We start from the raw sequence: 25,516 nt of genomic DNA, 5'->3' as shown, positions 1-25,516 counted from the left end.
CAAGACGGTAAGCTCCTTAAGAACAAGGACCAAACCTTTTACTTAGTTTATATTTTCAAGACTACTCAGCCCTGGGCCAGATAATACAGTCAAGTCTGTAAGATAAGCTGGAGTTCAAATAAAATGCTACCGGTACACAACTCTGGTATAATTTTTCCTACTACTTAAGCCCTGCAAGGATGCAGCGTGTATTAGTGGAGGATAACTGGGTTCGACACAAATGGATCCAAGCAACTCATTTTTTTGGTAAATAGAAATAATAAATTTAATGTTTTTAATAGTGTTAGATAATAATCAAGAGAATTCCACGAGCACATTTTCCTGAAAATTTGTTCAAATTTCCATGGGGGACCAAAATCACAATTCTGTCTTTAAAAAATTGAGGCTAAAATATGCCTTCATTATTCCTCTTTTAAAATGAAAGCATACTCTTTCCAAAAATCATAACATAAACCCAATGTCTCTCATAAGGAAAATGTGTATGTTTTCATTCCGCATATCTATCGTCTGTTAAAGTCATTTATCTAGCCCAACAAATATACTTTTAATAGGAAGAAAAAAAAATCTCATCAATATTCTAACTCCTATCACATATATCCAGAAAGCAAAGGTACAGAAAATCAGAATAAGTCCTTCAATAACATTTAAACCTCAGAAACGAGGTGTGTAAACTTTTAAGAATAAGATAATACAAAAACCCAATGCTGCCTCTCGTAACTCATCAATCATTTAACTGAATTACATACCCCGATTTTATACACCAGAGAAAAATACCAAGCCACAACATATTTTTAACAGACTGGGAGACACAGATTAAGAGTACGTGACAATAAAAACAAGTAGATAAAGATGATCGGATTTTTATGGCCTTTCAACAGTCATTTCTTCCCGTCCAAGCCTTATACTGTACCCACATGGTCTGACAGTAAATAGACAACAAAAGATCTGATGAGCTTGGCGATGCTCTAAATCTAAATCAATGTACTACCACTGAACAGACAGTGTAAACTTACCAGCTCCACAGATCCATAATGTTTCCTACTGAAATCCCCACGTCTACAGCCTAGGTCTTCCGAGACAGAGCTGGAACAAAAATGCTTCATCAGTATTATACATAGCGATCTGGCCACAAACCTTCTGCAAAAATCCACTACCATTTGCAAAAAGGGCTGCTATGGAACAGGCTCGCCCCAGCTCCTCACTGCAGGGGAGCCTCCTCGCCACAGACACAGTCCTCAGCAGCCATTGCAGTGCCCAGCTTCCTGGAGCCCTCAGTAAAAAGAAAAACACCCGAGTCATCCCTGCAAGTATAGGCAATGATTGAATTAAATATTTAGTCATTTGGAATCGATTGAAATTTCCAAGGCGACCGGTGGTTTATAATTTCATTTCTGTATAACCAAAGGGGACGAGAAACCCTGCAGTAAACTTGAGGCCAGGGACAAAGCTTGCAATTATCTTTCGTTTAAGAGAGCCTCTTTGTCCCACATGTTCAACATAAAAATAACCAGCGTTATTTGATGCTATATGGCAGAAATGAAACTCGAAATAGGAGGGAAAAACTTCAAAATCCTGGTAGGCCCCTCCCCAACACCCCCCCCCCGCCCCGCTTTAATTTATGACAATATGACAATGTGAAAAAAAGAGAGCAGCCCTGACAGAAAAATCTAAAAACCTAACTTCAAGGATATTTAGTTTTTATATAACGGTAGCTAATGCCTCTCCCACCCCCCACCCCCAGGAGGCTTAAATCAGATAAGAAAAATCACATGCATTGTGGAGAAGAGCAATTAAGACACGGGTGAAACTCTTACTGCATTTACATCTTGAATGTATAGTTACACACTCAAAAGATACATATCTTATCCACGAGGTAGTATATTTAGGACCCCAGGCAGTGCTCCTGAAACCACCGGAGATTCACAAATGCAAGCAGCTTTAACAAGTCTTGTCCTCAGAGGTCATGCAAATAACTCCTACTGAAACGTAGAAAACAGAACTGCACGGGAGCTCCATGTTTGATATATCCAAAAATGTTTGGGCTCTAACATGCAGAGAAAGGTGAATCTTGTACCTTTTCATCCTTCCTTAAAAGGTAGCTACATTTTCTACATTACAGCCTCCTTGGCACGCTCAGGAAGAGACTGACTCTGCTGTTTAGCATCCACGGACCTGACTCTTTGCCAGGACACTATTTGATAGGCTCCAAGCAAGACAGCATGAGAGAAATGAGATTAGAGGGTCTAATGGTATTCTGCTTCCACCATTTCACAGAGATGGCTGAATTAATCTTATATGAGAAATTTAACCTTTTGTAGTTTCCACTTCCTTAGCAGAAAATGTGCAACAAATTAATGACTGCAGCTTGGAAGAGTGTCCTAGATATTACCCAGGCAACCATCCTGCTTTCAGTGACAGGATTTTCTGTCCCCCCCCCCAACCCCCCCCCCCCAAATCCCTGAAAGAGATTTAAAACTTCTGGTCTGTATGAAATATGTCCTCTATGTCCATTTTCAAAACCCTCCTGGAGAATCTGCCATTGCCCTACATAACAGTTTCAGGATCCTTCCCTGGTGGCCCTGCATAACCGAGAGAGGAGGCTCCAGTGACAGGAGTGTCTAAGCACCAGCCGGAGATCAGGCAGAGAGTGGACGCCCAGTGGCTGATGACAGAAAGCTCTGTCTGTCTGGCTCGGCCCACCTCTTCAGTTTTAGGGGGGCCACCAGCCCACCATCAATAGCAGCAGTTTCTAACACGAATGGCCAATATCATGAAAAGAACAAACATGCTGGGCTCTGGGCCCCTCCCCAGGCTACTCTCAGCACCACCGAGGGTGTTCTAAGACACAGTGCCAGCTCCCTAACTTTGCTAACAGCCAGAAAGTAATTCGACAAAGATGACGGGTCTGTGTCCTGGGGCAATCACATCCTCAGAAGCTTCATAGTGGGAAAGCAGTGTCCTATGAAAACAACCAGGAGAGAGATAAACAGAACATCTGCTATCGGTTGTCCTTTTCCCCCTCTAATTACATCTCCCCCAATACACTGCAGAGACAGTGCCTGCTGATGGTGGGAGCCAGGCTGAACTATATGGGGTGCACTTCTGCGGCCTCAGGAGGCACTCAAACCGCCTCGTTATGAAACCCTCCTGGCTCCCCTATGCCGTCCCCAGGCTCTCTGGCCCCTTCGGACCCAGCACAGGAGATGTGATTGAAGAGGTCACCCGGAGCTCCAAGAGGAACTTTGTTCTCCTGCAGGTCCCCGCGCCTGGCCTACTGCTCGGCACAGAGTGGACATGCGGGACACGTTTGTTGTATTAGTGGAGATCTTCGCACACCGTTTGGATCTAACTAGCTAATGCCCGAGAGCACCCCTCGTGGGCACGAAGGCTGACATTCTCTCTCATAAGCCAATGGTCATTGTTCCATCCGTCCAGACAGCTCTGGCCCAGGAAGCAGACACTGCTATGTGCACGCCAAACCTTAATCTGTTTTCCTCTTGGGCTTGTCACTAGACTACGTGTCCCAAGCCTCTTGCAGTGTGACTGCGTGACTGGGCTCTGGCAAAGAGGATATGGGCACCACTTCCAGGCACATCCCATGGGACGTCTTACTTTCCTTCCCCTTGGCCAGCAGGGTGGGGAGGGCTGCAAGGTCCCCGAGGAGGGCAGAGCGTCAGGAGGAAAAACACCTGGGTCTCTGAAAGACGAAGCAGAAGGCCACACCTCCAAGAGCCTCCGTATTAGAATATGATGTGAGCAAGAACTAAACACTGAGTGTGTCCGTCCCTTAGAATTTAGGTTTACCTGTTAAAGCTGCGGTGTCACCCAAAGTCATATGGAAGTAGGTATCTTGCAAGTGGGATGCTCCCATAGCAACAACCTACTATCTGTGGCACCGGCCTGGTAGGCAGGCAGCTGCCAGTAAGGAAATTGATCTCAGAGGCTGGGAAAATGGAGATCTACGTAACAAGGTGGCAAAATATGGGATGAAACTTACACCCGCGGTAATGTAGAAGGCGGACCTGCAGCCCTAGGGAAAGTGGCTGGACAGAGCAGTGATACTGTGCATGGCTGCCACTGGCCGACCTTAGCAAGGTTTTTTACAAAGAAGAGACGAACCCGGGCAAGAGCCAGATGGATTTCACACACAAGAAGCAAACAGAGAGCGTCTAGAGACCAAGGGCTTCACAGGCTTTGAGAATTCATGGGTTTTGGACTCCAGACAGTAAGAGTTCTGGCCAGTGCAGTGTGGGTAGAAATGATAGGTACCTCTTCCACAAATAGTCCTTGCTCTCTTTCCTCATCCACTGGTTGAATGGAGAGGGCAATGAAGACCAAGCGGGGGGTGAAGCCACAACATGGAAGGAGGCTTGGTGACCACAGAGAAGATCCCACATGATGTGAGTGAAAAATAACTTTTCTTATTTTATGGCACTAAGACTCAGAGTTTATTACAACAGGTGATTTTACCTTAACAGATAAAGCTCTCCACAGGTAACAGACAGGGGAAGGGTAACTCCCACAAAAAGGGGTTGTCAGAGGGCTGGTGGGCCAGGACGACTCTCCGGGGTGAGCAAACGGTGGCCCCCCAACTGCCCGTTACTGCGAACAAAGTTTTATTCGCACACGGCCGCGTCCTCTGGATACAGATAGTCTGCAACGGCTTTGGCATCACAAAGACCGAGTTGAGTAGCTGCAACAGAGACTGCATGGGCCACAAAGCTCAAGCTATTTACTACCTGGCCTTTTTACATAGAAAGTTTGCCCGGCCACTGCCATGCAGCCTCACAGATCCTTTTTGTTGGTTTCAGGCCTACCCATAAACTGTGATTAATAAGCCAATGGAAATACTCAAGTCCACCAGAATCCCTGGGGGAAGCTTTCTAAAAATGCAGGTTCCCTGGCCCTATTCCCAGAGGCTGTGATTCAGCTCGTCTGCGACTCTAACAAGCAGCCGGGAGAATTCTGATACAGGTGGTCCACAGACAGTGTTTTGAAAAATACTGCTCTTCCAGACGACTCTGGAATCCCTGGGAAACCTGTTAACCATTCTGCAGCACTTTTATAAGGAAGGACAAGGCCTTGTTTGTTTTCTACTAATGGGAGGACATACGGGTGATACGGTCCTTAGGGGCAGGTGCTTCAGTCACAGATATAAGTCCTTAACCTCTCTGGGCAATAGTTCCCTCCTGGATAAAATGTGGTTGTTGGTATCGCCTACTTAACAGGGTTAGAAAGAATAAATTAGAATAAAAGTTTATTTTAAGCACAAGGTCTGTCACATAAAAACTACTCAATTAGTGTTAGCTTTTTTTTTTTTTTTTAATGTTTATTTATTTTTGAGACAGAGAGAGACAGAGCATGAATGGGGGTGGGTCAGAGAGAGGGACACACAGAATCTGAAGCAGGCTCCGGGCTCTGAGGTGTCAGTACAGAGCCCAATGTGGGGCTTGAACTCACAGACCATGAGATCATGACCTGTGCCGAGGTCGGATGCTCAACCGACTGAGCCACCCAGGCGCCCCAGTGTTAGCTATTATTACTGCTCTTATTAGGAGTATCATTTCTTAGGTTGTTAGAGCCCTGGGAAGGGACATTTGCCATAAATGATTACGCGCTTTTTCCAGAGTTTTAAATAAGACCCCTCCCCCGCCAACCTTGCAGCAGAAGAGGAGGCTTGGGGCCAAGCAGTAGGCCTCCCAGGGCAAGGCTAAGTATAGCATCACAGCTCAGCATGACATCTCCTCCCTAAAAGGGTTGCCCTAGCAGTGCGACCTCACCTAGAAAATACTTAGGACCCAAGAACATGCCACCAGCACAAGGCAGGTGCAAAAAAGAACCAGAGAGTTCAAGTTCTTCACATGCAGTGTGGTCTGGGCTCTAAATAAACTGTTTTAGCAAAACTAATGTGTGAGGATGCCGGATCATGCTTTGCAAGCGTGTACAGAGCTGAGGACCTTCATGTCACGTCTCTAAATAAGGCCAGGGACGGGAGCACAGATTTCCAGCCCCACAAAGAGGCTAGAAAAATTACCATTATATAAGTCAGGTTCTCGGAAGGCAGGACAACCCCCTCCAAAGAGTCAAACTAAATAAGGAAAGAAAAGAAGCGGACACTCAATGATACAGGTTCTTACTCGACTGACCTGGAGCTTAGTGACTCACCTTAACGACAGGCCAGAACCCCACCAGTCCAGGCCTCAGTCATTTCTAGCCCTGCTGGAATAGTTAAAGCCAGCACGGGGACTCTTCCTGGATCAGCAGAGAGAATTTGTGAAAGGCAACAGGCAGTTTTTCAGAAGCCTACTGATGGCAGAGTTCAATGTCAGGAGCTCCAGGACAATGCCTCAGCCCCCTTGATAAGCAGAGAGTAATAGACAGATGGAAGAGATTCCCCTATTTGAGGAACAGAGAGGCTAAAAAATGTGCCAGACTACAGACTGAGGTGTGGAGGGAGCCTGAGCTTCTAAACACCAGGAACTAGAACAGCTTATTGCACATAAGGGACCAGTTGTCTCTCTTGAAGATAAGCGACACCGAAAAAGCAGAGATGCAATTATACATTAATTTCCAGGGGTGAAATGGAAGAATTCTGTCCTCGTTTGAAGACACTTAAGATACCAGGAAGAAGGAATTAAGCAGGAAGATCTGTCGAGTGAAAGGAGCCCTGGAAATCAGAGCCCCTTGATTCTTGCTTCAGACAGCACCCTGTTCCCCTACCGTGTTGCTGGGGTTGCAGGTACCATGTGCTCTGTGGACCAGGATCTTAAGTTTACCACACCCTTAGCAAATTCCACCAGCCATAAGGTGGTCAGACACGCGTGCCCGGATTTGGATCTCTTTGGCACACTGGCTCTGTGACCTCAGGCAAGTTACTTACCCTCCCTGAACCTCTTTCCTCGTCTATGACATGGGCTTAAAATAACATCTGCCTCCACGGGGGGATTAAAAGCACAACACCTGACATAGTAGCCACTAAATAAATGTTCGTTATTCTAAACCCCACAGACCTTATCTATCTTGGTCACCACCACCAGGCCCTGTGCGTCTTACAGAGTACCTGGCTCATAGCAGGCTGCTCAGTACATATTTGTTGAATAAATGAATCATGAATAAACGATTGATAATGTCTGCTCACCTTTGCTCTGCTTAAGATCAGGTGGGTCCCTGCTTCCTTCTCATTCCCCTTTCCCCCACCCCCGAATTAGCTATTCTGAAACATCTCTTTCGGTGCATCTGATGTTACTTTCACTGTTACTCATCACCTTTCTCATTCAAATCCTCTTTTCTCCAACATTCTGGAATGCATTCCTCCTAGAATATTTACGTACTCACTAAGTTTCCAACAAAGACATATGTCCCCAGAATTCATCTGGTTCTCTACTATTAATGAAGTCTTACAATTCCCTGCAAGGTTTCTCTTAGTAACGATCTCTACCACCGCCTCTAAAATTTTCTAAATAAAAAAAAACAGCAACCACACCGAATACTGGTGAGGACAGGAGCAGCCGGACCTCTCACACACTGCGGTGGGAATGTCACATGGTAAGCTGAGCCTCTTTGGGAAACAGTTTGGCAGTGACTTATAAAATTAAACGTGCAGTTCACCCATATGACCCAGTAATTGCACCCTTGGGCATTTATCCTGGAGAAATGAAAGTGGATAGGCACAAAAATCTGTACACAAATGTTTCCTAGCAGCTTTCTGCGGAAAAGCCCCAAGCTGGGAAAATCCTAGAAGTCCTTGAAAGGGCAAATGGTTAAACAAACTACGGTATATCCATCCCACGGAGTATTGCTCAGTAATTAAAGGAACAAACTACTGGAAAATGCAACAACTTGCACCAATCTCCAGGGGATTATGGTGTGTAGAAAAAAAGCCAATCCTAAGAGGTTACATTGTGTGTGGTTCCGTTTATATAACATTCTCGAAATGACAAGGTTAGGGAGGTGGGCGGTAACCAGACCCAGCCATACCACAGAACTGCACGTAAAACAGGAAATCTAGGACCAGCAGACTGTATCCATGACAACTTTGTGGTTGTGACACACTGTATGATAGTGACATAAGATGCTACCTTGGGGGGAACTGGGTAAAGGGCACATGGGATCTCTCTCTGTTCTTTTTTTTTTTTCTCCTTAAGCCGCTGCATGGGGCTTGAACTCATGATCCCGAGATCAAGTCATGAGCTCTACCGACTAAACCAGCCAGGTGTCCCTCTCTGTGTTATTTCTTACAACTTTATATGAATCTATGATTCTCTCAAATATAAAAAGTTTCATTTAAAAAAACTATCTGAGGGGCGCCTGGGTGGCTCAGTCGGTTAAGCGTCCGACTTCGGCTCAGGTCATGATCTCACGGTTTGTGGCTTCGAGCCCCTCATCGGGCTCTGTGCTGACAGCTCGGAGTCTGGAGCCTGCTTCGGAGTCTATGTCTCTCTCTCTCTCGGCCCCTCCCCTGCTCGCTTGCTCTCTCTCTCTCTCTCTCAAAAATAAATAATTTTAAGATATTAAAAAAAAAAACTGTATCTGAGCCCAAATTCTTTCACTTATTCAATAAATAGTTACGGCGCACCTATGAGATCCCAGGTGGCAAGCCAGGTGCTAAACCTGAGACGTGTGGACCCTGCCCTCACAGCACTTACCGTTCAGCAGGAAATGTTCAAGTACACGGCGTTTCACAGGAACAAAAATATTGTGCAAGAAAAGCACATCTGGGTCTAGCAAATATAGTAAATTGTAAAACAGCCTCTTGTTATGCCTTCGTGAGTAGCATATGCAAACTTCAGGTGCGGGTGCCCCACAGCAGAAGCCTGGGAGGTCTGTTGTGCTTTCCTCGGCACCAGACCGGCCATCCGGAAAGCTGGGAACCACCACCTACCAAATGATCCCAGTAAGTGTAATGTCTGGGCATCTGCTCGCTCCCTTCCCCACTCTTCAGTGACCTGGGTTCTCCTCTCCTATAAGGTCATGACTGGAGGGCTTTCCAGCTGACAGTATAATTTGTCCACAGGAGACCTCTACAGGTATGACCACAAAGTGTTAAACAGGAACTTCTTCAAGGAAAAAAAAAAATCGACAGACAACATATGTTGCTGCACACCTCCCTTGATCACTTGCAGGTTTTACTTCTTTGGGGAAATCCTTCCAAGGTCTGTCTCGGCAGGTCCTCAGAGTTTTTCCACTGACGTGCACAAGATCTGCCTCTGGCTGCGCCCAGGCCCCGAAGGGATGCATGCTATCCAGGGTGGGCGCTTCTGAACAGTCCCCTATGTGGCAAGAATCCTAGGGAAGACCCAGGTCATTCTGACGCTGGCGACTCAGAAGAGCGCCACTGGCCCCTGGGCCTGAGCCGGTTAGATATGCAGACTCTCGGGCCCTACCCCAGGCCTAATGAAACAGAATCTCCTCTTAACAAAATCTCCTGAGGTTTCAGATACACACTGAAATTTGGGAAGCACCAATTCTACATCTTGATTCTCAAACTTTTTCCCTAATTTGTTTTATGATGACATACTTCAAGACACAGAAAAATAGATAACATAATGAACATTACAGATAGACTTGAAATGCCGGGGTACCTCTCTTTGATCCTACTGCCCTCTCTCCTTCCCCTGAAACAATCACTAAATAATTTGATATATACTTCTGGCTCATATTTTTATATTAGTACTACCTATGTACTTACTCATAAACAATATGCAATATTATTTCGCATGTTTTAAAATTTTACACAAATAAATACCGCACTATAGTATGTCTTTCCACAACTAATGTCTCTGGTTGAACAATCTGATGTCAAGATTTAGACATGTGGATACCCGTAGCTCTAATTCATTCACACACACGGCTGTACAGCATCCTTCTGCATTAATGTACCGTCGTTCTTCCATTCTCCTACTCTTGGACATTTCAGTTGTTTCCAGTTTCTAAGCAACACTGTGATGAACATCCTTTCACAGCTCTCCTTCAAGACGATAATCATGTCCCTAGATCACATACCCAGGAGGGGGAACTGCTGGGTCATAAGAGCCTGTTTATTTTTTCTACATATTGCAAACTTGCTTTCCAAAGCGAGAGTAGCGATTTCCTCCCCCAACTGTAGCATGTGTGTTGTGGGTGCTCTGCATCCTCGCTAACACTTGGTGTTGGCAGAAATGGGTTTGGGCCAGTCTGAAGGACATGAAATAGGGTCTCACTGAGATGTGGTTTCACTTTTCACTCCCCTGATAACACGAGCCTGGACATCCTTTCCTCTGCTTATTAGCTCTATGGGCTACCTTTTCTAGGATGTACAATATTCCTGATCCTCTGCCCACTCCCCTTCTGTAGGTTGTTGGTCTTTTCCTAATTGATTTCTAAGAATTATTTGTATACTCTGAATACCAACCCTCTTCGGTTAAAAAAAGCACAGATGTCTTCTTTAAAACAGTGGTTTTTCTTTCAAAAATTTGCTCCTGGTATCTTTTACCATGCAGAAATTTAAAAATGCTATGGGGCGCCTGGGTGGCTCAGTCAGTTAAGCAGCATCCCCCTTTGGCTTAGGCTGTGATCTGATTTGTGAGTTCAAGCCCCACATCAGGCTCTCTGCTGTCAGCACAGAGCCTGCTTTGGAACTTCTGTCCCTCCCCTTCCCTGCTTGCACACACTCCCTCTCTCAAAAATAAAAAAACAGGGGCACCTTGGTGGCTCAGTCTGTTAAGTGTCTGACTTTGGCTCAGGTCATGATCTCGCGGTTCGTAAGGCTACGCCCCACATCGAGCTCTGTGCTGACAGCTCGGGGCCTGGAGCCTGCTTCGGATTCTGGGTCACCCTCTCTCTCTGCCCCTCCCCCACTCATACTCTGTGTGTGTGTGTGTGTGTGTGTGTGTGTGTGTGTGTGTGTGTGTGTGTCTCTCTCTCTCAAAAAGAAACAAACATTAAAAAAATAAATACAAAAATTCTAGTGTAAACATGTTCAATCTTTTCCTTTCTGGTCTTTGTTTTTCTGACTTATGAAATCCTTCACCACCACACATCATAAAGATAGTCTTTATGGTCTATATGGTCTTTATAGTCTTTATGGTCCGGGTGCCTGGGTGGCTCAATTGGTTAAGCTCCGGACTCTTGATTTTGGCTCAGGTCATGATGTCACAGTTTGCAGGTTTGAGTCCCACAATCGAGCTCTGTGCTGACAATGTAGAGGAGTCTGCTTGGGATTCTCTCTCTGTCCCTCTCTCTCTGTCTCTCTCATATATAGATGCCCAGTCCCCACCCCAAACCTCCTGGATCAGAATCTTCAGGAGTGGGATCTAAGCACCTGTCTTTTTAACCAAAATAAATTCCAAAGGTGACTCTGAGAAATGCCGGCAGACCTATTTTCTATCCTGGATGCCAACGGAAGGCGTCTCCTCTACAGAACCCCATGGAACCATCTAATCTCTGTCTCTTTCACCAGCTCAGTCTTTCTCTCTCTCTTTTTTTCTGCAGAGACTGTGCTTTGCATTCCAATGATATCAGTACTACCGACAAGCCCCAAATTTACACCTCCAGGCTTCATGTGCACTCGTTTACCTTTCCTACTTCTCCCAGAAGTGCCAGCAGTTTAGTGTGGGTTTGGCAAAACTGATCCAAGAAGGTGCTTTCTCACTTCCGCCAGTGCTTGATTATTTTCACAGTCTCTAACCTATGGAGCGAAGCACCATTGACTTCTCTCTCCCAAGATCTACAGTCAGTCCTCAAACGTCACCAGTGACCACCTCCCTCCCAGTCCCTCTGTCTGACGGGTCCCCGCTGTCTGCAACTGAGATGCCTACAGTGGCCTAGCCAGTCTCCCTGTGTCTTCATCATACAATCTTAGGATAGAAGAGACTTCCACAGACTTCCAGCTCCAGACACGTAAGGACCATCTGGGGTCCAACCTGTCATTCGTGATTGTGTATTCTCTACCAGATACTACTTACACACCGTTAGTGATCACAAACACAGCATGCCCCAAGGCCCTCCATTCTGGCTACTTAAACCGTTTTCTCCTGGAGTGAACTGAAGTCCATCACATCTGAATTTCCACTAGCTGGTCCTACATCTTCACCCTTTCATTTTTTCCTTAATTTCTTTACCATTACTTACCCGCCCCGCACCCCCGGCCACTGTGGGACCTGCCCGCGCCCCAACTCAGCACTTCAAACGCTCTACCTTTCTTCCTTTTCCTTCAGCTCATGAGCAGTTTCTTAGCTTCTTATCTTCAGACCTGGAATGCCCTCTCTAAACTCCTTTTTCTTCCCGACTCACTCCCTGCTCCCAGTCTAGAAATTCCAAAGAAGGGATTGGATTAACGTCTGCCTCTCCCACTAGACTATAAATCTTACACTGGCAGGGTCTTCCTTGGTTTTGCTCAATGTAAAATCCTTAGCACCTAACATAATACTTGGCACAGAGTCAGCTCTTACTGGGGTTGTACTGAATGATGGGAAGGGGGATGGGAAGGGGAACGGGAAGGGGAGGGAGAAAGAGAGAAAAAGAGAATGAGAGGGAGGGAGGGGGGAAGGAATGAAACAAGCCAGTTCACCCTTTGAGGCCATATAAAATAAGTTAAGATGGGGCACCTGGGTGGCTCAGTTGGTTAAGTGTCTGACTTCAGCTGAAGTCACGATCTTATGGCTGGTGAGTTTGAGCCCTGCTCTCAGGCTCTGTGCTGACAGCTCAGAGCCTGAAGCCTGTTTTGGATTCTGCGTCTCCTTCTCTCTCTGCCCCTCCCCTGCTTGCACTCTGCCTCTCGGTCTCTCAGAAATAAATAAAAACGTTAAGAAAAATTTGGAAAAAAAAAAAAACAACCAAGATCACTTCTATAGGCAGGCCTGTCAAATATCTGAGGAGGGCCTCATGTCCCCTAGGGCTTTTCTTCTTTACAAGGGTCCAGGAGTAACACAGGAGGGTCGGGTGAGCGAGACTGGGTAGGGAGAGCACACAGGCTGCTTCATGACTTTTCCAGGGTGGGGCCAGGAGAGCACCCCCGTGTGTTCTCAGTCTCGCTATCGGCTGCTGCTGGAAGTGAGCTCCATTAGACAGCAGACTCAGGAAATTTGTTTTGAGTCAGAGATGAAAATATTGTACATGTTGCCTCAGGTTAATATCAGCAAATTCACTTCAGAGATGAATACGATGCCAGTAATATGAGCGAACAAAGCAAACACGATGGGAGCCATCACGATATAAGAACCGTGACCTCGTTCGCTAGTCGTCGGTTCATGAAGTTCACGTTTCCTACACCCGGTGCTTGGTGTCTTTCAATAAGCAGGTGCAAGTGACGGGCACTGTGACATTAAAAAGTGGACAAGATGCAAGTGCCCGACTCATCCCACTGTACACTTAGGATCCTTGCCGTTTACTGCACGTTAAATTATAGCACAAAAAGTTCTTTAAAAATGTCAGACAGAGGAAATACAGAACCTTGTCCTTAAGCTTAAATACGTATCTACGTGGGGGCACTTGGGTGGCTCAGTCAGTTAAGCGTCCAACTTTTGGTTTTGGCTCAGGTCACGATCTCATGGTTTCGTGGGTTCAAGTCCTGCCTTGGGCTCTGTGCTCACGGCACACAGCCTGCTTGAGATTCTCTCTCTCCTCTTTCTCTGCCCCTCCCCCACTCACTTATTCAAAAATGAATAAACTCAAAAAAAAACCACCATATACGTACAGAGAAATTCCATGTGCATAAGCATTGCCTGATACTTACTTAGCTCTGTCTAGCCCACCATTAGTTCACTGCTTGATTCCTCCTTCATGAGCCCTCAGTTCTACAAACTGTGAAATGGGGCTTGATGAATGAATTAATTCAACAAATACTGATAACCATAGTACCTTCCTCACAGGGCTGTTGGATTTATGACAAAATACACACGAAGAAGTGCTTAACGTGAAGTCTGCTTTGAGCGCAGTAACTATTTGAATAACCAGAGGTTGTACTCCACGCCTCTCACTAGGAAGACGTGTGTGTGCCTGGAGAACAACACAAAGAAAAAAAAAATCTCTTCGTAGTAGCTACGGTTTGTTATAATCCAAAATGTTCACACTTTAGGAACATAGCTGTTGGGAGGGAAAAATTTTCCCTCTACCCCCTTAAGTTCTGTGATGGAAGCCTACGAATTAAACAAACAAAAGGATAGATTAACAAGAGACAAGGCATACACACTTGCTTTTTAATTTTATGTGCACAAGGTCCCCACAGACGAGAAAGCCCAAAGAAGCAATTAGACTCAGGGGCTTGTATATACCCTTTTAACAAAGGGCAATAAAGTGTGGAGAAGTGACTAGACAAAAGGAGGGTCTGAGGCGTCTAGGAGTGGTAAATCATGGTAAGATAAATACACGGGCAAAACTAACAGTAGATCCAAGTAAGGCTGAGTAAGGCTCATTTAGGCAGACACATCTTAGGGCCTTCTCTGTCTCTGGTGAGAAGGGCTATTCTCTTCCTCTGGGTACGGGAGATGGGAGAGGGCACCTTTACAAAGGGAAACTGATGTCCTGCCTTTAAGCAGAGAGGGGGAGGGCAAAAAGTTCTTCCCGTGTGTGGTTTTCCTCCATTGCCTTTAGCTCAAAATAATCTTTATGCCAAAGTAGCATATTCTGGGGTGGCCTATTCTGATTCCCTTCATACCCAATAACCCATATGTGAAGAATTCTTAGTCTCAAGCGTAGAAATAAATGCCATGGAACTGACTGAATTTTACCTTGAGATGACCTAGGAGAGGGGAGTGGGGAGGCCCAGGCGACATTTTAAATGATCTCTGTACCGTCCTTCTAATTTTCTGGGCCAATTTAGATCCACCCCATGCTTATCTGTGCTCGGTTCTCCCGCAGGCACGTTCAGACCGCGTGGCGGAAGAAAAGCAGCTTACTTTGTGCTTTTAAGGTCAGACTATATTTTTGAAAGGTTTTCTAAAATGTTGACTTCGCTAAGCTACTCTGATTCTGAGATAGTGTAAGAAAATGAGACTATGAAGCCGAGGGTGAGAAAGAGCTTTTAAAGGAAGCAAAGTAATGGATAAACCAAACTTACAGAAGTGTAGGAGGCAAAGTATTTTAATAAGAGCGTCTATTACTATAGAAGATGTCAGGAGAACAAGTGAGAACAAGGGCTTCCCAGGCCAAAACGGGACTTATAAAAATGAGCGCTAGCGAGGGGAATTTAGGGCAGGGCAGCCTAAACTATTTCCTTTTGCTCCATAAAAGCCACAATCAGAAAGAGTAATACTATCTAGTCACTATTTATAGTGTGTCCTTACAGCATTCTGTGCCGGACTTTGAGATGAGGTGAGCACCAAAAATGGGTTGCTGGCCCTTGAGGACTATAAAATTTGAAAGAATAGAAAACTCGAATAGTCAAAGGAATACAGTTCTTGGCAACAGCATAACCTCCTTGGGGAAACAGGATTGCTTTTTAGCGGTTATTCCTCCAGGGGACGTTGGGCTCCGTGGTGAGTAGGGCACAGGCAGCCTGGGTTCCCCCAGGGAAGGGCCAGGATGTCCTGGCAGAGCAAAACCAGCATTCTTTGATCATGAAGCAGCAACACAGTCTTTTAACCCCATGCCTAGCCTGGATGGTGAAGATCCGCATTCCTCTCCTTTCAATTCAGGCCACCTCCCTCCCGGGGGACCTCACTGCTCCTGTGCCTTCAAATATTACCTCTAAGCTAATGACTCCCCAAACCAAAGCTCTGATTTGGATCTAACTGCAAACTCGACTTCCAACTGCGGGCCCTAGTTCCACGGATACCCCAGCAGGCCCGGACCACACTCACACCTGCTCCTGCGTGCACAGCTCAGCGGAACTGCCGTCTTTTCTCCAGTAAGCCACTCGAGGTGCAAGGTTCAGGGCAATCACCTATGCCTTCTCTCACATCCAGCATCAGATCGGCCACCGGGCCCGGTTCCTGCTGCCTGCACAGTGCCGCTTTTGAAAGTTGACTGTATCTGTGTATTTGTATTTCACTCTCTGAAGAGGGAACACACTCACTTGGTTCAAAACCCAAAGAGCCTAAAAGGCTGTAAGGCTGTAACAGGGAAAGCCTCTCTCTCTCCTGCCCCTTGAACCCCCCATTTCCTCTCACATACCTCCCGGAGACGCTTAGCCATTGACAAAGAAAAATACATATTCCCTCTTCCCTTTTTTTTCACACAAACGGTAGCATGCTATATACAATTCTGCTCTTTTGTTAGTTTTTCATTTAATGTACCTTGGAGATCTTTCCACATCAGCACCAAAAAAAGCTCCCGGATTCTTTCTTATGGCCACAAAGTATGCCGCTGAGCGAATGCATCGTGTTTTATTTAACCAGTTCCCTAGGTACTGGTTTTCCATTGTTCGCTACTGCTAACACCGTGGCAGCGCACAGGCTTCTATACGCCATTTTTGCACCTGTGGGCATGTACAGAATTCCAGAATGTCTTTCAATCCCTCACCCCTCCTCTCCTCTCCGTTTCCACGTTCCCTGCGTTAGCTCGGACCCTCATCACTGCAGACAGAAGCCTCCTAGCTGGCACCTCGGCTCTGTCACCCTTCATGTAACACCCAACAAATATTTAGTGAGCACTTTCTATGTGCTACACGTTCCGCTAAGAAAGGGAGGAACAAGAGCGGCAAAGCAAGCAAGCAAGCCAAACCAGACCCTCCGATCTAACGAGACCCACACAAATCCTTGCCTGTCTCAGCATCGTGGGAGCCATAGGAGCTCATCAGTAAACCAGGGCTCTGTGTTTGGAGTCGGTTAAGAATTAGTGACAGGCGTCAGGCAAATGGAAACCAAAATATCCTTCCTGTCAGTCTCACTGGCAAATGTGTGGGCTTCCTACTACTTTCTCGTCCCTCCAGTTTAGACCTTGGCACGAGCCACTTGTGGGATACTTGCCTGAATGGCTGTCAGCAGAATTGCTGTCCCTGGATTGGCGCGCTCGAACAGGGGAGACCGAGGCAGACGAGGACTAAGGTGTGTTTTTCCAAATGGCAACAGGAGAGGAGAGAACACACAAGATCTGCGGGCAACCAAACCCCAAAGGCGAAAGGGGGAAGGGAAGACAAGACAAGCTAGTGGTCCAACCTCTTCCCTCCACAGGGGTGGAGCCGAAGTTTCACCAAAGAAACACGAAGACAGGGGAATAGAATTTCCCCGGACAGCAAACCGAAAAGCTTACCTTCTAGCACTGTGTTTTAAATTTACATGGCCCTTCATTCAGGAACAGACTAGGTCTCTCAAGGCTTGTGGAAGCTGTTTTAAAATGTCTAAGTACAGGGGTGCCTGGGTGGCACATTTGGTTATGTATCCCACTTTTGGTTTCAGCTCAGGTCATGATCTCACAGTTCATGGGATCGAGCCCCATGTCGGCCTCTGGACTAACAGCACAGAACCTGCTTGGGTTTCTCTCTCTCTCTCTCTCTCTCTCTCTCTCTCTCTCTCTCCCTCCCTCCCTCCCTCTCCCCCTTCCTCCCCCCCCCCCCCGCTCACATGCTCTCTCAAAATAAATAAATAAATAAATAAGACTTTTTAAAAATGTCTAAGTACAAAACTGCCTAAAATAGTTGTATGATGCCTTGAAGACAAACTCTTCCAAATACATGGTCACTTGCCTCAAAAGATCAAAAAGTAAACCACTGCCAGTTCAGCCTAGTGAGGGGGACATAGAGTTGGAATTACACGTTGTAAGCAATCCAACTTTTTGGTAGTATATTGTAATGAATCCTAGGAAAGACTATAAAAGAGAATTCGCAGGTAATTCAAAGGGGATTAAAAACTCTTCAAACCTTCTTCCCTCCCCTTCTGGCTGACGTCTGTTTAAGGCAGAATGGCCCTCAATAGCCATCTTTCTATAGCTTTCCTGAGTTTTCCCCTAAGGCACTGAGCTGAAACAGGTCTAGGAAGAAATTTTACCTCATTTGGGGTCAGTAATAGTCCTAAAACAAGGTTATGAGTTCAGAGAAGTGGGGATTGCAGAATCTTGCAGTGTGCCTCCTGCCCTCCCTTCCCAACCAAAAATGTGTTATTCTCCAAAGTGCCCCACAGCTCCCCAATCATCACATTCAACTGTCAGATTGCAGTTCGATCTGCAAACTTTTGGTCGCATTTGACACCTTAATCCAGCCACCTGAGTGCCACCTAGTTCTAGGGATTCCAGTTAAACAGGTTCCGTGAGCCACATTTTTGAAAACATGTCCTAAGTTATTTTTGTGATCAGTCACAGACCACTCTATGTCTTGAAACCCCTCCGCTGGTTTCTGTGACCCATTTGAATCCTGTTCTCCTACATGCAGACCATCCTTTTCTTCTCCAAGGCTGCTCTGCTCACCAGGGTAAACAAGAACTATCTTCGCTTCCCCTGGCCGTACACTCACCCACAAAACCAGGCATGGACATGTGGCTCAGACTGGCCAACTACAGTCCTTCCCCAGGGTTCTTTTAAGGGATGGGAAAGATCTTTCCTCTTAAGTTGTGTGCTGCCTGAGATCACACTGCCTGCTACATGGTGACAACTCACAGACAGTAGGAGACAATGGGGCCAAGAGGCACAGAGAAGCAGGGCTAAGAACAATGAGAATGTAAGGACTAACAAGAGAGCTGGACTGACTTGGCAGCATTTGAGTCCTTGGATCCAGCCATCCCTGAAGCCAGATCTGTCCCTTTCCTTAGTTTGGTTACGTGAACCCAAACGTTCTCCTTTTTTGGCCTAAACTAATTTGGGTTGGGTTTACATAACTTACAACCAAGAAGACACATCCTAGTCCATCTCTTAACTGGCTCCTGGCCTCATTGCCGTACGTAGCTGTGAAATTAACTTTGCCAAAGTGGGGCTCCAACCATCATTTGCGTGTCTCCAACACCATTCAGAGTCCCCCAGTGGCCCAGGGATTACGTACAATATCTTTCACAATATGTCCCCCCGCCCCCCAGTCTGACTTTCCAGACTTCCTACTACTGTACCACACAAGAGGCAAACCAAGTTCTGGCCATCTAAAATATCCTCCTCTCCCTTCTCTACCTGTTAAAATCCACTTAAGAAAAAGAGAAGGAAGGGAAGTTCTCCTTTTCAAGGTCTACTTCATATTATTCTGAGAAGACTTTTCGAAGTACCTCGTGCCCTCAGAGATGTAACTGTACCCCTCTTCAGTACTGATGACATTTACCTAATGATCTTTGTCTTTTGTCTTATTCTGTCTTGGATTTTGTACTGTATCCTCTCAGGGTCCTCTTGTTAATGGCAAGACCAATCACTCAGTGGCCTGAGTCAAAACTCAAAGGGTCACTCACTCACACACACCCCCACCCACATATATACCACTCTAATCTTCCTCTCCAATACTGCTTGAATCAATCCCATGGTTCCTGCCACTCATTAGAACCCTTCTATCAACCTCCCTGGCCACTCTAATAGGGCCCCACACCACCAGCCTTATCCTACTGCAACCAAGCTGCCCCTCAACACCAGTCGCTTTTCCAATAGGCAAATCTGATTATGCTATGCCCCATCTTAGGGACTCAAGACCAAACTTCTTAGTGGGTGGTTAAGCCTTGCCACTCCCCAGGGGGAAAGTAGGCTTCTACCTATTTTCTCAGGCTCACCGCCAGCCAGGCTCACCGGCCAAACAAGGCTGTTCATAGTTCCCCAGACACCCAGCGTGCTTTAATGCCGCTGGACTTTGCACATGTGGTCACCTCTGTCTGGGGAGGCCTCTCCCACCTCTGCCTGGCAAAGTTCTCACCCTTCAAGTATTTCCTCCACTGGGAGATCTCCTTGGACTGCCCTAGGGAATAGCGCTTTCCTCAGCCCCCTTCATCTGGAAGGAGAGGCTTTCTTTGCATCCCCAGTACCTGGCATAGGGCCCTGCACAGCACATGGGTACTCAGTGAATTGTTTGACATCAGAATATGTCCAGATTGGTGTCCAGATTGGTGACCGTTATATTCTTCACTTGAATATGTATACATATATATTCATATATATCAAGATGCCTGTGCATGCGGACATTCCATAAATACTTTGCTGCTGACTGCATGGCTGAGCACCCTGAGGTTAGGAAATTGGCATTGGAGCTGGGCAAACCTAGGTTCAAATCTCTGCCTAGCCACAAGCTGTGTGCCCTGGACATGTCTCTTAACCCTTCTGGGCTTCAGCTCTCTTATCTGTAAAATGGAGTTAACAATGGCCACCTCGTCGGTTTTTCATGAAGACCATAGGAGAAAACGCATTTAGGATGTTTGCACACATGTCTACGCCCATACCACCCTGAACACGTCCGAGCTCGTCTGATCTCAGGAGCTAAGCAAGGTCGGGCCTGGTAGGTACTTGGACAGGAGGATCTTTGCACAGGTGCCTGGTACACAGGTCATCAATAAATACTGTTGAATGAATGAGTTAATGAATGAATGAGTTAATGAATGAATGAGCAGCCCACAGAAAGGCAGCGGTTCTTAAAGACCTATCTTTACACATCTTTCTAGCCCGTTTTCCAGAGAACCCAACATGTGGTTCCCGGTAGATCAGTTTCAAGTCCTGCCGCTGAGTGCTCACCCTCTCCTTCTGGCTGCAGCCTGGCCAGCAAGGTTGCCGCCAATCACCAGGACTTGGTCCCACCCTTAACCAGATAACTCACCAATAGGGCCTTCCAGGTGCCAACAGTGGGCGTTTTTTTTTTTTTTTTTTTTTTTACGTCTCATAGGCTCTCTTGCAGTCTTGCCCGCCCCTTTGCCTGCGTCATGCGCGCAGAGCACTGTGGGGCTTGAAGTCTATAAGAGGCGGAGCCGGTCGTGCCCCTGGGTGCCAGGGAGACACGTGAGCTGCCCTTCTCTCCGCCTCACCCTCGATAGATGGAGGGTCTACCTTGCCAGCAACGGGATCATTTTGCTCTGATAATTCAGTGTTTACTGAAATTTTAGATTTCAGTTTCAGATTCAGTTCTCATATTCTCATGAACGGGCCATTTATGGAAGGTATGGCGGTCGCTCTGAAAAGCCCGCGGTGACTCCCGACCTACCCTGGTTTCCCTGGAGAATCCACTACAGAACTAGCAATCATGAATTTTTCTAAACAGTGTGAACCTTGTACTTTTTACACTGCATTATCTCTTAAGATTATAAAAGCTATCAAAGGCTCCCTCCCCAATTGCCTAAGATATAAAGTTCAGAGCCCTTAGCTAGGCATATAAGCTGCCTGACAACTATTTTGTATTCATTTCATTACGTGTGGTCACTTTTGTAAAAGCAGCGTTTCTCAGCCTTTGCCGCATATGAGAATCACCTGGAGAGCTGCATAAAGTATTGGTATTTGTGTCCTACCTAGACCTCAGAATCTGGGAGGAGTGGGTGCAGGCTTCTTTGTTCTTAAAGTTCCTGGGGGATTGATTCTCATGGGCAGTCAGCCTTAAGAGCCACTGCTCTGACGCCTGTCAAAACTGCAGGAACATACTTTTCATGGATGTGAGCCTTTGCTCTGTAGCTCTCCCTGTTTAAAGAGGACTTCTTCCCCTGTTCCTGCCCTCATCCTGCCAGGCTGATCTCAACTGTTTTCCCTTTTCTTCCCTGTGCCCCAGCCGAGTACTTACTCCTAAAGCACTTTAATACATGGTTCTTTTCAAGCAAGACTGGAGTTATTTGGTTACTTGTCGGTCTCCCTGGATAGGCTCTAAGTTCTGTGAGTGCCAACAGAAAAAAAAGAGTCCTCTTTTGCTTATTCCAGAGCCAGTGAATCAGAATCTCTCGGGTGGGGCTCAGGCAAAAGTTGTTTACCAGCCGCAGGGATTCTGACTCCTGCCTCCAGCTAGGAATTAGCTTCCCAAAAGCCCTGGGTATAGCGCATAGTGGTAAATATTTGTCATATTGAATTGATGAGGCATATTGTTCGTTTTTTAAGTCAATCATGTTGTTGCACCTGGTCGCCTCTGATTCCCCTAGAGAACCAAGCACCATGTCTCGTATTCTCTTCTCCATTCACTCATTCATTCATCCAACAGGTATTTTTGGTAGATCATAACAAAGCCCTGGGGATTCAGAAGTAAACAGGAAAACCCAGTTATCACCCTCTGGGATGCGAGCCTACTAACACATTAGCTATGGTATAATTATTATCATTTTTCAGTAATATTGGATTCTTTTCCCTTTGTATTCAAGGGTAAGGAAACGGTCTTATTCTCTTATATCCCCAGGATGCTGCCGGCACACAGAAGGCATTCTGTAACTGTTTGCTGAATCAAGGCAACACATAGCACTTGTCACCATTTGTAAGTATTTATTTGTGCGACTATTTGATTCATGGCTATCTGTCCCATGAGCTGCAAACCCCTGGAAGACAGGGACTGCATCTATTTTGCTCACCATGCCTGACACAGGGCCTGGCCGGAGTGGGTGCTCAGTTTCTAGTGCTAAGTAAATAAATAATACACGAGTAAGGCATCACTAAGAACAGAAATTCCCCAACCAAACATCCGCTCCCCCCTCCCTCCCTTTTCTCCCCAAAAAGATAAAGAGTACTTTCTTCCTGTGCATTAAAGGATCTCAGGTTAGAGTGAGCATGAGCCCGAGCCCAAACAGATGATGTTTCTTTTACTTACTTACAGGTTGACCTGGGACTCTACTTCAGGGTCTTTTGTTGGCCACATCTGAAGAGGCGGGATGCCAAAGGAGAGCGATGACTTGGCTTTCCATAGAAGCGTTTGTGCCATCTGACTCCCGCAGGACCCCTTCGTCAGCGGATCCATCGGTGGGCCTGGAGGCTGGGGTGCCGAGCTGAAGCAGAAGGAGTTGGGAAAGGCACTGAGAGCAGAGGAGTGGCAGGCCGATCACTGGCCTACTCTGACACTGTCCCCTAGAGGCCAGCCCCATTAGGAAGTTGGGGGAGGGGGGCGAAGCCAAGGCACTTGCCAGACCCAGATGCCCCACCGAGACAGTAGCACCCCCTCGCTGTGCGGAGGTGATGCCCGGGCGCACTGGGGGAGGAGTGCGCCCCAGGACCCACGCAATCCTCTCACATCCCTCAGTACTAAGCGAAGTCATCCACTGTGTCAAGAGCCAGTGGGGTCTAAGGTAAAAGGAGGACCAGTGAGCATGCAAGCTGTCACAAACTCATTCAGAAAAGGAAACATTTGCGCCCCCCCCCCCCCCCCCGGGTGGCTCAGTCGATTAAGCTAAGTCTTGATTTCGCCTCAGGTCATGATCTCGCAGTTTGTGGGATCGAGCCCCATGTTGGGATTCTCTCTCTCTCTGCTCCTGCCCCGCTTGTGCGTGTGCTCTCTCTCTCAAAATAAGCTTTGAAAAAGAAAGAAAAAAAAAAAGGCCACCTTCATTCAGTAAGAGAAAGCTCTGCCTAAAGTGCTTCTGGAGAATCACCAAAGGAGGGACCTCCCGGCCATCACTGTGTGAGTCCAGGAGTGCGTGGGTCTTCTCTCCTCATTTCCAATTAAAATATGCAAAAAAAAAGCCACTAAAAGGGCCTATACTCGCAACAACACTGTAGATGAAAAGAACCAAATCCACACTTCAAGACTAAAAGCATACACAGTACCTAAGCTGCAAAAGCCTGTCGAATCAAGCGGCGCACAGGAATAAATCGAGAAATGGGTTCCTGCAACCTGTCTGGCTCCTTTCTCTGATGACACAGCGAGGAAGGTGGGAAAGGTAGCTGTGGGAGGAAGGGGCGGCTCTGTGAGAGAAAGGGGGGTATCTCTGCTCCCGACTGGCCTTATCTTCTGAGCCAATTAGCAGCCTTCTTCACTCACCTCTACTTCTAGTGACAAATAAGCAAACAAAATCCAATTGCTCGGAAATGCAAAAGTAGAAATAAAAAGCTATCTGAGATGACGCTGTGGCCAAAAGGGCCTCTTCATAATGCCTTCTCAGTAAAGACTGTGACAAGGCCGAGCGCAGAAGGCCTGCTGGCTCAAGCAGCATCATCAATGAGGAAGAGGCATCTGCACGGGGAACCACCATCCTGCCGCGGACTGGATGCCAAGAGAAGGGAGTCTATACAGGCTGGCGGTGTGGAGCCAGACAGGCGCTGCCCACTCGCAAGCTGCTACAGTGGTACCAGTGAGGCTGCAGGGACGTTAAAAAAGAAAAAAGGTCCGCCGTTGCCAGGTCGCCCTGGCATCCTCCTTTGTGAGCCATGACCCAGCTTCCCCCCTGTGGCTTCCTGGCCCCGGGGAGCCCACAGGCTGCATACCTGAGCCAGACTTCCAGATAATCTTAGCCTAGGATGGCTTTAGGCTATTTATCTCGGCACCAACCGGACAGACACCAAAGGCCCAAGCCTTCCACATCTGACAAACGGCAAGAAACAAGGATCTCGGATGTTATCAGTTGTTCTTTACTCAGTGAGACGCGCCCCCCCCCCCCCCCAGTCTTCTGAAACCCAGACTCCCTAGAATTTATGGCTGCCTTAGCAATAAACTAACCAACCAACCAACCAACCAACCATGAAGCAGGGCTTCCCGGTGAGAGATACAATTTTTATTTCCTTTTGAACCCTCCAGACTTTTTAAATTACAGAAAAAAAAAATTACTTATATGCAAAAGATTTATTAAGATTGTGCTCCTAGGGGCACCTGAGTGGCTCAGTCGGTTAAACATCTGACTCTTGATTTTGGGCCCGGGTCGTGATCTCATAGTTCGGGAGTTTGAGCCCCACGTTGGGCTCTGTGCTGACAGCGTGGAGCCTGTTTGGGATTCTGTCTCTTTTTCTCTCTGCCCCTCCCTTGCTCGTGCTCTCTTTCTCAAAATAAATAAAAATAATCTTAAATTTTTTATTTTAATGTTTATTTTTGAGAGACAGAGAGAGTGAGCGAGAGAGAGAGCGAGCATGCAAGCGAACATGAGCAGGGGAGGGGCAGAGAGGGGCACACAGAATCCAAAGCAGGCTCCAGGTTCTGAGCTGTCAGCACAGAGCCTGACACGGGGCTTGAACTCACGAACCATGAGATCATGACCTGAACCAAAGTCGGATGCTTAACCGACGAAGCCACCCAGGTGCCCCCCTAAAAATAAACTTAAAAAAAAACAAAAACAAAAAAAGCGCACTCCTAAAAGAAGCCCACAAAGGAGTGGAGGAAGCAAGGCGGGGCCGTGAGGTTTCATTTGCAGGCAAAGTCCTCTGAGGGGACAGCTTCAGGTTGGGTGAGCTGGGCTGTCCAAAGTGGCCACCACTTGCCACATGGGACAACTGAGTAACTGAAATGTGGGCAAAGTGAGATGTGGAAGCATGAAATACACATTGATTTCAAAGAGTTAATACACATACAAAAGGATTTTGGACATTCATTAATCACTTCTAGATTGATTACATGGAGATAAAATTCTGTTACTAGAATTAATTTTAAAGTGGCCACTAGAAAATGTAAAATCACCTATGTGGCTTGCTTTAGATTTTGGACAGCACCTCAGCTGTCCCGCCTGAGAGAAGGAGCTGAGGGCCAAAGGTGGGGTTGGAGCAAACCCCCAGGTACGCGGAGCCCTGCACGAACGCACAGAGCAGCTACAGAGGAGCGAGGGCAGCGCATCTAAGA

The 25,516-nt window shown here is 46.7% G+C and overlaps 1 protein-coding gene across 7 annotated transcripts in view; it reads right to left on the bottom strand.

Annotated features, from left to right (window-relative positions):
• Positions 1–25,516, bottom strand: part of GARNL3 (GTPase activating Rap/RanGAP domain like 3) — a 150,043-nt gene that overhangs the window by 110,404 nt on the left and 14,123 nt on the right. For 4 of the 7 annotated variants that reach the window (XM_078436467.1, XM_078436465.1, XM_078436464.1 and 1 more), the window contains exons 2-3: positions 22,575–22,745; positions 1,014–1,083 (exon numbers count right to left, since the gene is read on the bottom strand). In XM_078436467.1, coding sequence (XP_078292593.1) covers positions 1,014–1,083; positions 22,575–22,717 — 213 coding nt within the window. In that variant the 5' untranslated portion in view covers positions 22,718–22,745. Of the gene's footprint in view, positions 1–1,013; positions 1,084–2,074; positions 2,098–22,574; positions 22,746–23,296; positions 23,318–24,177; positions 24,266–25,516 lie in introns of those variants that run through there. The other 3 variants (XM_078436466.1, XM_078436468.1, XM_078436469.1) reach the window with 3 other exon arrangements.

Source organism: Panthera onca, chromosome D4 (assembly GCF_046562875.1).
Source record: "Panthera onca isolate mPanOnc1 chromosome D4, mPanOnc1 haplotype 2, whole genome shotgun sequence".
NCBI lineage: Eukaryota > Metazoa > Chordata > Mammalia > Carnivora > Felidae > Panthera > Panthera onca.
The sequence above is the reverse complement of the archived record's forward strand: the minus strand, read 5'-3'. Positions and strand labels throughout refer to the sequence as shown.